At 33.1% G+C, this 12,716-nt stretch overlaps 1 protein-coding gene across 6 annotated transcripts in view; it reads left to right on the top strand.

Moving 5' to 3' along the window:
• Window positions 1-12,716, top strand: part of ZC3H13 (zinc finger CCCH-type containing 13) — a 105,326-nt gene that overhangs the window by 40,948 nt on the left and 51,662 nt on the right. For 5 of the 6 annotated variants that reach the window (XM_036249681.1, XM_036249679.1, XM_036249678.1 and 2 more), the window contains 3 exons: window positions 2,158-2,297; window positions 2,926-3,086; window positions 7,121-7,318. In XM_036249681.1, the coding sequence (XP_036105574.1) occupies window positions 2,158-2,297; window positions 2,926-3,086; window positions 7,121-7,318 (499 nt within the window). Of the gene's footprint in view, window positions 1-2,157; window positions 2,298-2,925; window positions 3,087-7,120; window positions 7,319-12,716 lie in introns of those variants that run through there. The other variant, XM_036249682.1, reaches the window with a different exon arrangement.

The following is a 12,716-nucleotide window of genomic DNA, read 5'->3' as shown; positions in this document are numbered from 1 at the left end:
GAAATTGCCCAGGAAAAAAAGGCAAAAGGAAGTACTTAATATATATATATAGTCTTCAATTCTTATACTTTTTATATATCTATGATTATTTGTATAAAATTAATTAATTAGCCCTGATCAGTTTGGCTCAGAGGTTAAAAGCATCGGCCCACAGACTGAAGGGTTTTATGTTCGAGTCCCAGTTCCCAGTCAAGGGCATATTACTTGGGTTGCAGGTTTGATCCCTGGCTCTGGTCGGGGTCATGCAAGTTAATTAACAATTAATTAAAAAAATTAATGACTAAAAGTAAAATTGTTAAATTTCAGAATGTTCTTAAAGTTATGCCCATATTACCAAATTATTTTCCAGGGTAGATATACTAGTTTACATTGCTATCACTAGAGAATGAACATTTCTTTTATGTTACCTTTGCCAATGCCTGATCTTATAGTTAGGAAAAAAATGGATTTTTAGTGTATGAGAATTGCATGTTTATGTATCATTTACATTTTTTTCTTTTTATAAATTGCCTATTTATGTCCTTTGCCCATTCTTTTTTTAATTGGTAAGAATTCTCTCTATATAAAGAATATCAACCTTTTCTTATGTATTATGTGTACTTTCATTAGATAGTTTTTGAAACCTCTGCCTTCTTAAATGTGCCATTTTAATGATATTTAATATTTTTCTGATGACAGAATCTTCTATATGAATTAGTTTTAATAAGGCAATTCATTATCTCTAATTATTTTATCTAGTAAAAGTTATATGCCCTTTAATGATTGCTTTGTGACTGAAAAACATGCTTTAGTATACTTTATACATTTATTGAGAAATTGTCATATTCCAATATAACATGTGTAATCAAGTTTAATCACAGATAATAGAGCTCCCTCAGTCCCCATGTGTGAATGGATAGTGGACATTCTAATGTACTTGTACGTGACAGTGATGTCCATTTTCTTGTGCTTTAAGCAATCAAGTAGAACTGCTTTTCTTCATTGTTCTTTTGTTTCTTTATTTTGTTTCTTTACTCCACATTAAGAAATGGTGATCTTAAGTGTTAAAAGTATAATTTGAGAAGGCACCTCAGTTTGTAATTGGTCAAGCCCAAAATAGTCATGTGTCAGGATAAAAGTAAGTAAAATTCTCATCTCCAGGCTTCTTGGCATTATAGCAAATGAGGGTGAGATGTTGGGTGGCAGTGCCAGTAGCCACTGAAAACTTCTACGTATTATAATGAAATAGCTCTTCACACCACTCTTACTTTTTTTCCCCTTAACCATCTTTCTCTCCCTCCTCCCCCCGCATTGGGAAATGGAAATGGAAATAGAGATATAGTATCAGATCCACTGAGGAGATGAACAGTTCTAATCTAAGGAATTAATACAAATCACTTTTAATGAAAATGTTATATAGATCCTTCAGAAATTAGTTCATGTACATATTAGTATAAGATGACTTAACTATGTTTAGTTACAAATCAGTTGTGTAACTAATAAAAAAAAAAAAAACTATGGAAGCAATGTTGAACACCTAATGTAACCTTTATTTAGTACTAATGAATAAGAAAATCAAGGAGGTAATGATTCTTTTATATGAAGTATGTAATATTAAAGGCTTTGGTATCGTGAATGCTTAGAATTTATAGTTGAGTTTTTTTAAAGTTATCTTTTAAAAATCCCATCTCCTAACCAAAATTTCTATTCCCAGCAACCCAGAATTACTCCCAGAAAATCCAGGAACCTTAAAAATGTTTGGCTTTTGCTCGACCAGTGTTGCGCAGTGGTTAAGCCATGAACTAGGAGGTTGCTGGTTCGATTCCTGGTCAGGGCACATTCCCAGGTTTTGGGCTCCATCCTCAGTGTGGGGCATGCAGGAGGCAGCCAGTTGATGTTTTCTCTCATCGATGTTTCTAACTCTTTCTCCCTCTCCCTTCCAGTCTCTCTAAAAAAGAAAAAAATCAATAAAGAAAAAGAAATTGGCATTTCATAAATCAGCCATATTGATTTTAATCCTTTAGGGAAACACTGTATATTTCTTTTATCTTTTAGAAGTATGTTAATCTAATGAAAGGCTCTATTATTTTAATTTATATAAAGATTAGTTGAAAAAATTCTCTAGTTTTTGATACATAATTATAGTTTCTGGCAAGTAATGGAGTTTTTGTTTTAAAGATTCTGACAATGGAGATATTAATTATGATTATGTTCATGAGTTATCATTGGAAATGAAGCGTCAGAAGATACAGAGGGAATTAATGAAGCTGGAACAAGAAAACATGGAGAAGAGAGAAGAAATTATTATTAAAAAGGAGGTATGGCATTTATTGAAATATATGTTAATTAACATCAACATGGATATTGATTAGAGAACTTATTAGCTGCTTAGTACATCTTAAATCATATTAGGCTATTGATATATTGGTCAACTTGCTGTATATCAGTCACTTCACATGTGTTAATCATTTAATCTTCACATTACTCTGTTAGAGAAATAGGAAAGATTTTTCCTATAGATCCGATGAACAAAACTAAGGTTCTCTTGCCTAAAATCACCAGCTAATGCAAACTGGGATTTGAATATACATATGTCTGTTGTTTAGACCCGTGCTATTTCTAGAGTACTTGTTTCATTTCTGAGGAGGAGAGAGAGAGAGAGAGTTCATTTTAATATAATTTGTGATTATTTTAGATTTTGAAAGTTCATAACTTCATTTTGTTTTATTAGTATTAGTGTTATTTAAGGCAGTTAATTAGTGTTTTGTTTAAAAGTACTGGTTCAAAAGTCATACTGTTATCAATATATGGCTATTATAATATTATAATGGCTATTATAAATACTTAATATTTCATCTAAATTCTGGTATGATTTTAAAACACATGCTTTATTACAACTATGATTGGAGGAGTTTCTGAATTGGCTTACTGAAATTTTCTTGAAAGGTTTCACCAGAAGTGGTTAGATCAAAGTTATCTCCATCACCTTCTTTAAGAAAGTCTAGCAAATCTCCAAAGCGAAAATCAAGCCCTAAGTCATCATCTTCAACTAGCAAGAAGGACAGGAAGACAACTGCAGTATCCTCTCCTTTGTTGGACCAGCAGAGGTCAGTAGGATGATAAATAGTGCTAGAAAGAAATAGCTCTTTCTGAAGTGATATTCTAAAGAATTAATAGATTACAAAATGGCACTTTTAATACATTCAGTATCTAATGTAAGCTTTTTTCAAAAAAAGTATGAAATGTTTCAGTTCAAAAGAAAATAATAGAGAAGAAAAAAACAAATGTCTCACATATGCGTATGCTTTAGAGCTTTTTATTTATTTTTATTTTTTATTTATTAATTTTTTTATCCTCATCCGAGGACATTTTTCCATTTCTTGTTCAGATAGAGTGGGAGGGAGGGAGAGAGAGAGAGAAACATCGACGTGAAAGGGACACATCAAGTGGCTGCCACCCACACAGCCCAACCAGGACTGGGGATAAACTACAATCAAGGTACATGCCCTTAGCGGGAACTGAACTCAGGTCTCTCTGGACTGCAGGCCAATGCTTTAACCACTGAGCAAACCGGCCAGGGCTAGAGCTTTTTATTTTTTAAGAAATGAAACATAATAGAGACATGTCCTGTTTTTTCTCTCTTGAATTTGGTTTTCATGATACTTGTGCATGTCTTTATACTTTCATAATATGTATGATTTTGTAATATATAGTAGCATTCTCATTTGTTAATCTTAATACAGATATATTATAACTTTCCTTCTGCAACTTTCCACTTAACGTGTTTTTACACTTATGTGTATTGATATATGTAGCCTTAGTTGTTTTTAGTATTTGTGCTATATATTTATCTACCTGTTAAACATATAAATTGTTTCTAGTTTTTAGCTATTAGAAATGATACACAATGAACTTAATTCTTGTCTCCTTGTGTACTTGGTCAAGAGATTAAATCCTTTATAGTATATATATAGCAGTAATAATATATTATTTAGTTTTATTGTAGCAGCCAGTTGAAGAAATAAAAACAGAAATGATTAAATATTATTATATTGCAGGACTGAGAATAAGGCAGGAGAAGCCCTGTGCTATTTAAATTGTAATTATATTTAAGAAACAGCTAAACAAAAACCTCTTCCCAACTTTTGACCAGTTGGTAAACTCTGTCTATCTGAACTTATAGTCAAATTCATATTATACCCCCTCCTTCTAGTTTCTGGAGGCTTTAACCCTATTTCAGATTCCAGTTACTTTTTACCTAGATTATTACATCATCTTCTAACTATATTGACTTTATCTAGTGTCTATTCCCCACACATATAAAGAATCTGACACCCCTACCCATTTATTTTACAAATGTTGTAAGAAATCTTAAGAGAACAATTCCAATTAATTTATTATACCATTGAAAAACTCTATGGTTTCCATTCTCATGAGTAAAATTCAGATTTTTTAGAATGACACTTATACATTCATCTTTTAGTCTTGCCATATTTTTATCCATTCTTTCATCTTTAATCCTTCAGTGTCTAACTCAAATTTTATTTTTTCTACTAAGATTTCCCATTTTTGCTTACTGAACATAATTTATGTTCCCTTTGTGTGGATCAGATTTTATTTATACCCCCCTCTTAATATTAATTGTTGTTTGCATTATATTCTGGCTGTAGCATATATGTTTTACAACCTCTGTTCAATTTAAGCTCCTTGGGATCTTGATGGTTTATGTTCTGTCTCTCCACGGCACCTAGTTTGCATAGAGCCTTGCATTTTAATAAGGCACTCTGTAGAGTTGACTTGATCCTTTCCTTTGCTCATGGGATTGAGTAAATATTGCAAAGGATATGGAAGAAGCTGAACTATAAAGTGATGCAATTTATCCCCACTTGCTCCATATCCACTTGGCTAGCCAATTATTTATTAACTTTTCCTCAATTTCATTCATTTTCCCCAAAAAAACAGCATACCAGAAATACTATTTTTATTTTTTCTATTTATGAAATCTTTGAAATTTAAACTCTTCATAGAAAGTTTTGATGACTAGATGAGCAGTTAGTTATATCCTGTTCTTTCTCTTACTGCTTTTTAGTAGCTCACTTATCTTTTGATGAATATTTAGCATGAATAATTACTTATATTGATTTAACTATGATATTTCTTATATACTATGATGTTGTTGACTTTAAGATGCACCATTAATTTAATAATAGAAGCAGAAGGATCTGGGAACCAGTACATTATAGGAATAAAGAAAACATTGAATTGCATATACCAAACTTTCATTGTGAGATAATAGCCTGATAGTGAGCTTTATGTTGATGTGTGCAATATAATGTGGTTTAGAATTAACAAATGTATTATCTGTTCTGGCCATCTACATTGTTTCCTAGTTTTTATTATGTAAATTTTTATTTATGGCTCTTTGTACAAAAATATATTAAGTATCTCGAAAACTCTTTAAAAGAACTAATTTTGGGGAGAAAGGATCTAAAAATGATAGAAGTATATAATTGAGCTGTATCATACAAATAGGAAGTGGGCTCTGTACCACTAAAGAATAATCAGTTGATGCCCTGGCCAGTTTGACTCAGTGGTTAGAGCATCGGCCCGTGGACCAAAGAGTCGTGGGTTCGATTCCAGCCAAGGGTACGTACCTCAGTTTGTCCCTGGCCCTGGTTGGGGTCGTGCAGGAGGCAACCAGTCAATGTGTTTCTCTCACATCAATGTTTTTCTCTTTCTCTCCCTGCCCCCTGCCCCTTCCACTCTATCTAAAGATAAATGGAAAAAATATCCTTGGGTGAGGATTAGGAAAAAAAAATCAATAGGTAGTGAAATGAGTAGCTAATAAAAACTTGCCAGATATATGAAAAGAAAGGGCTAATTAAACACAGTACTTGACTGAATATTCAGTGTTGCAGAAAACAGGAACAAATTTAAATATTAATTTATAAGTTTAGTACAGTTTGGGAGGATATTGTATTGACATGATGAGAGCAGTTGATAAAAATATAAGCAATCTAAACAAAGATATTTTGGAAGAAAACTAATTTTTTTAAATATGTTTTTATTGCTTTTAGAGAGAGAGAGAGAAACATTGATGTGAGAAACTGATCGGCCAACTCCTGCCCGCCTCCTGCTGGGGATCCATCGGAAAACCGGGCATGTGCTCTGACCAGAAATAGACCAAGAATCAGACCTGGGCCTCTCAATCCACTGAGCCACACTGGCTGGGCAGAAAAACAATTTTAAAACTGAAAATAGCACAATTAGGAGATTGACAAATTTAGAATTAGGAGAATCAGTCTTGCCGAAAAGAAAAATTACCAAGCCCTGGCCGGTGTGGTTCGGTGGTTAGAATGTTGGACCACAGACACCAAAGGGTTGCAGGTTTGATTCCTTGTCAAGGGAACGTACCTGGGTTGTACATTCGATCCCTGGCCCCCAGTCTCCCATTCGGGCATGTGGGGGAGGCAACTAATCCATATGTCTCTTTACTCCTTCCACTCTCTAAGAATCAATGGGAAAAAATATCCTCAGGTGAGGATTAACAACAAAATATATAATTTTTAAAGGAAGTTATTGAACATATCTATACAAGGAAATTCTGTACAATCTCTAATAATAGTTATCTAAATCTACATTTTATTATAGAAACCCATGTTATATTTAGCACAAAAAAAAAAAAACTTAATAGGATTGTGTGCGTTAGGGGAAGGAGGGAAAGAGACATGGAAAAAGTGCGATCATAGATCCAAGATTTTAACAGTGGTTATCCTTGGGTGATGGAATTATGGGTGATTTTTACTTTCTTCATCTACTTTTCTATATAAAGCTTAAAAAAAAAATTCAGTTTATATTGTTTTTTTTTTCTGAAAGAATCTCTTTCTGCTTCACCTCTAACTGAGACACCTACCCTAGTAAGTAGTAGTGTTAATGATGTAAATAACAAATAAATTATTTCTTTGCTCATTTCTCTGTTTTTTCTAGATAATGATTACTAGTATACAAAATAATCAAAGGCAAGTTATTGAAAGGAATGCTATCATTTTTTAAAGGTGCTTTGTTGAAATGAAAAAATATATATCCATTAGGCCTTTCAAAAGTATTTGGACTTCTACTGATAGCTTTGTTTTACCTTCAGGAATTCAAAAAGCAACCAAAGTAAAAAGAAAGGACCTCGCACTCCTAGTCCACCCCCTCCTTTACAGGAAGATATTGCTTTGGGGAAAAAATATAAAGAAAAGTATAAAGTAAAAGACAGAATAGAAGAAAAACCAAGAGATGGAAAGGACAGAGGACGAGATTTTGAAAGACAAAGAGAAAAAAGAGACAAGCCCAGGTAAATAGGATTCTGTGTTTTTTAAAATCTTACTTTTGTAGAATCTAAAATGCTTACTTTGCAGAAGCTTTTAGTCATTACTGTAATGGATTTTTTACTGTTACTAAACTGTATATGTATATTAAATAATTCCCATATTGACTTACGGATAATTCAATAAATATTAAATTTTTTTGTTATTTAAAAAAATAAAATTTCCTATCTTCATTTTTAAGGGTATAGCTTCAGTGGTGTTACATATATTCACATTGTCATGAAACACATCTCCAGAACTTTTACGTCTTGCAAATCTGAAACTCTAGACCCATTAAACAACTCCCTTTCCCTCTCACCCTGCCCCCAACTTCTCAACCCCTAGTAACCACCATTCTTTTTCTGTGAAACTGACCACATTAGATACCTCATATAAGTGGAATCATTTTGTCTTTTTGTGACTAGCTTATTTCACTTAGCATAATGTCTTCAGGGTTCGTCCATGTTGAAGTGTGTGACAGGGTTACCTTCCTTTTTTAAGCTGAGTGATTTTTCAATTATTTGTGTATACCACATTTATCCATTTATCTGTTAATGGATATATGGGTTGCTTCTATCTCTTGGCTATTGTGAATAGTGCTATTATGAATGTGGGTGTAGTATATTGATTGATTTTTCTGGTTCACAAGATTTATGAAATGCTTACACATGTGATAGGGATGTTTTACTCTTGTTAATTTTTTAATATTTATTTTCAAAATTTTTTCATGAAATTAATATTTCCTCAAGAAAACATTTAATTCTAGAGTCCTCTCAATTGCTCTTTTCTTTTTGAGTTACGGTGTAATGAAAAATGCATAAGCCTTGAATTTACACAAACAATAACTTGAATCTTGGCTCTGCCAGTTACTTGATGTGAGGCCCTGAATAAGTTATTTGTTTTCTTTGACCCTCTGTTTGTTCAGCTGTAAAATATGCATGATACTGCCTCATAGGGTTGAGATGAGGATTAAGTGAAATAAAGCTTAAAAATATGAGCAAAGTACTCGGTAATTGTGCTCTTTATCTTTCTACTTTAGTAATAAATTACAACATAGTAATATTTAAACATTCTACCTCAGTATCTATATTTTTAAAGGTGCACTGGATGGTTCTGGTGTTCAGCAAAGGTTGGGAATCATAAATTGAGATTTATTTTCTCATTTAAAGAAGCTCAGAGGGAGGAAGTCTGGGACTGATACACTGTTCCACAAAGTCATGACACTAGATTCCTTGTGCTTGCTTTCTTTTCAAACAAAAGGTTAGATATCTCATGGTTCAGTGTGACTGCTAACACTTTAGCCTTTACATCCATATTTCAGGCAGCAGAAAAAATGAAAGGAAGAAACCCTTAATCTTCTTAAAAGTCTCATACACTATTTCCCCTTAATCCTGTTGGCCAGAATTCAGTCACATGTCTCTATCTAGTGTCTTGGAAATGTAATCCTTTAGCTGGACATATAGCTTACCCAAGTAAAATTGGGGTTACCAAAGAGCAAGGAGAGAATAGGTGTTGGGACAGGTCATTGCAGTCTCTGCTACACCTGTGAGGTGCCATTTCCCATATTAAGTAACAGGATTGTTAGAGTAAAACCGGTGTTATCTGACCCTTTTTCTGGAAAGCTCTGTGAACTGGTATTTGTAATATTCAGGATAAATTATCTACCCAGTAAGCAGTTACCATAACTTTATAAGTTCACCAAAACCCCATCTTTTCCCAAAAATATATTTTGGTGATAAGCTTAGTCCTTTCTTTGTCTTGGTAAGAGAACTTATCCAACTTATTTAAATGAATCAGTTTGTTTTGTTTTGTTTTGTTTTTCTCTCCCCTGTGGTGACTTAGAAGAACCAGAATGATTCTCTCAACTGTTGCTAGGCTCTAGCAACATTGTGTCTTACTGGAGCAATAAGAAAATGGTTAACTGGAACATCCACAATTCTTGAACATATTTTCCTAAAATATACTCTGTATTTTATTCCAGCCAGTAGGTATGTTTTGAAAATGACATATAAATCAAATAAAAATATGTTAAATGTTCTTGTTGACATACAATTTAAGAAGTCTTTATTCTTCTCTGATGGTTCTTGGTGCTCTTGTTTTGTAATTGTGACCCAGAAATCTCTGAGAGGTGTTTGTTAACATGTGTCCCTACATAGTTCACCATTGAAATGGTAACACTTTTGTATTATGAGGAATTGAGGTTGATTCTTCATTTTCCAGTTTTCCTTTCTGGCTATCTTCATAAGGAACAACAAAATATGCCTAGAACTCAGCCTTTACTAAATATATAGGGGGAAAAAAACTTAACTTGGTTTATTTCTTTTGACTAAGGAAATGAAGCAGCAGAGCTAGGAGTACTGAAGGACTGCATAGGAGTTCTAATGCCATATATGACAAGGTTGAAAAATGGCGTTTTCATTTAGGAGAAATTGCTTTTAATTTCCAGGATTTTTTAAAGGTGGATATGTTATTTTAATTTATCTCCATCATTGTGAATAAAGAATTTATTTCATTCTGAAAGCACTCTATTAAGAATCTTTGTCACTGCTTTCAGATTGGTGGGGGTATGTAATTAAGGTTAGTATCTAAATTCCTTTTGGAGAAAATTGCCCTTTAAAATTAATTTAAATGTTATAATAGGCTCATTTAGGAGTGTTTTAGTTATCAAGATATGTTGTGCTTAAATAAAAGTACAACAGGCCCTTAAATAATATCATTTTGTTCAACATCATTTTATTATAGCATTGATGAGGTATCATAGGAATGTAATTCTTGTTTATATCAATTAGTCTGTGGTAAAATTAGTTTTGTTATACATTGTTTCACTTGAAGTTGCAGACCCTATCAACAACATTGAGGACTTACTGTATGCTAGTTAATCGATTTATTCATCCAACAACAGTTGAATACCTAGTGTGTGGTAGGCACTGCTCTAAAAGCTTATGATGCAACAAAAATGTTGTCAGAACTTTGTTAATACAGGGTATAACTAATAACAGTAATCACGTGTGTGTAAAATAATATCTTTCTGAAGATGTATTTTTTCCCCTCCTTCTAAGTAAGAATTACTATGCCTATTTAGTATGGAGAATTGCTTGATTTCCTATTGAGTTACTTTAAAAAGTATGCATATACATGGGACAGATGATGCAACAAAACCACATGATCCTTTAAGTCCCTGTCTTCTGTGTCTTAGTTCCTTCCACACCCTTCTAGATCAGAGGCTGTTAATCTAAGATCCACTGATGGATTTTAGGGGTCTGCAAATTTCTTAATATTTAGGTAAAATTTTGCCAGTGTGTTTTGCTGAAGGAGAGTACTCATATCCTCCCAATAAAATTTATGATTCTCCCTCTCCAAATATTTTTAAGAATTCTTAATCATTCTGTAGGCCTCTGTCACTGATCTGGTATTCAAGATTTGAATACTTTCCTCACAAACTTTCATTGGCCACATTAACTTTGTTAAGAATATATTCTTTTCCCAGAATATTCATTAATTTGAATAACACTGAATTATGTCATGTAGTTGCTTTTGAAGTAAATAGCTTGGAGGCCACAGTTATTAAAGGAATGTTTTTATTAATGTCTTTTAGTTTGAACAGTAGACTTTGCTCAGCTATGATTTATTTATCTAATATTGATCAAAGCCTGAATACCACTTGTTCATAAAATAAAAGCCATATGGATTTATTTTATTACTCTGCTTTTAGAAACTAGCATTTTTCCATAATTTTTAAAATAAACTTTTCATGACCTACTCTGAACAGAAAATAATAAAATCTTGATTACCTGGAATTCACCTAAATCATTTTTATTCTTTAATTTGGTTTAGGAGAGATGTATCTCAAAGGAAAACTCAAATTTAATATTTAGTCAGAAATGTTGCTTGTGAAGTGAATATTTTGTATCAATCAATATTCCTAACCTAACCTATTACATCTAGATAATCCTAAAGTAGATATTTACAGTGATGTTTCAGTGGACCTGTAATATCTTCCTTATCAATGAAAATCTGTATCCTATATACTTTGCTGAATCAGGAAATTTAATCAGATATCAAGTGTTTAAACAAAAACTTTATGGCTACTAGTTAATCAAAGAAGTTAGCTAACTGCCCTGGCTGGTTTGGCTCAGTGGTTAGAAAGTCAGTCGGCTGACCAAAGAGTCGCGGATTTGATTCCAGTCAAGAGCATATACCTTGGTTGTGGTTTAGTCCCCAACCCTGGTCAGGGTCATGGGGGAGGCAGCTAATCAGTATGTCTCTCTCCCATCGATGTTTCTCTCTCTCTCCTTCTCCCATTCTGTCTGAAAATAAATGAAAAAATATCCTCAGGTGAGAACTTAAAAAAAAAATTAGCTAACAATTTTATATAGCTCATTCTGCTGGACATTTGGTTAAATATAGTTTCACTGAAGAGTAAATATGTTTTAGTCAGAATGCTAGGTTGCAGAATTTTGTGGTTAAATGAGACAATAGCATTAAGAGCATAGCTAGTTTTTTTAAAATCACTTCATTATATTTACCTGAATATGGAAATCTACTTTATTTTTTTTTTTCTTGAAAAAACTGGGCATTTATTTTGGTGATGCGGGTTATAATAGTTATGCCTAGTATTTAAATGTGTTTTTATTTAAATGCCAAAGGGTGACTCTTATTTTTAAATGCCACTAAAAGCTTTTATAAACTCATATTTTTTCTTTTAATATTTTTTTCTTTATTGATTTCAGAGAGAGAAGGGAGAGGGAGAGAGAGAGAGAGACAGAAACATTGATGAGAGAGAACATCGACTGGCTGCCTCCCACACGCCCCCCACTTAGGATCAGGCCCACAACCTGGGCATGTGCCCTGACTGGGAACTGAACCAGCAACCTCCTGGTGCATGGGTCGACACTCAACCAGTGAGCCACACTGGCCGGACTCTCTTTTTTTCCCAATATTATATTAGTTTCAGGTGTACACCCAGTGATTAGACATTATATAAGTTACTAAGTAATCATCCTGATAAATCTCACACCCATCTGGCATCATACATAATTATTAGATATTACTGACTATATTCCCTATGCTGTCCTTTACATCCCGTGACTATTCTGTAACAATCAATTTATGCTTCTTAATTCCTTCACCTTGTTCACCTATTCTCCTAACCCTTCTCCCTCTGGCAACCTTCAAAATGTGCTTTGTATCTGTGAATCTTTCTGTTCTGCTTGTTCATTTATTTTGTTTTTTTTTGGGATTCGGTTATTGATAGATATGTATGTATTGCTGTTTTTTATCATTTGTTTTTTTCTTCTTAAAGAAGAACATTTAACATTTCATGTAATACTTGTTTGGTGGTGATGAACTCCTTTAGCTTTTTCTTTTCTGGGAAACTCTTTATAT

The sequence above is a fragment of the Molossus molossus genome, unplaced genomic scaffold (assembly GCF_014108415.1).
Source record: "Molossus molossus isolate mMolMol1 unplaced genomic scaffold, mMolMol1.p scaffold_m16_p_9, whole genome shotgun sequence".
In the NCBI taxonomy this organism is placed as follows: domain Eukaryota; kingdom Metazoa; phylum Chordata; class Mammalia; order Chiroptera; family Molossidae; genus Molossus; species Molossus molossus.
Note: the sequence above shows the minus strand (reverse complement) of the source record. Positions and strands in the feature narration are given on the sequence as shown.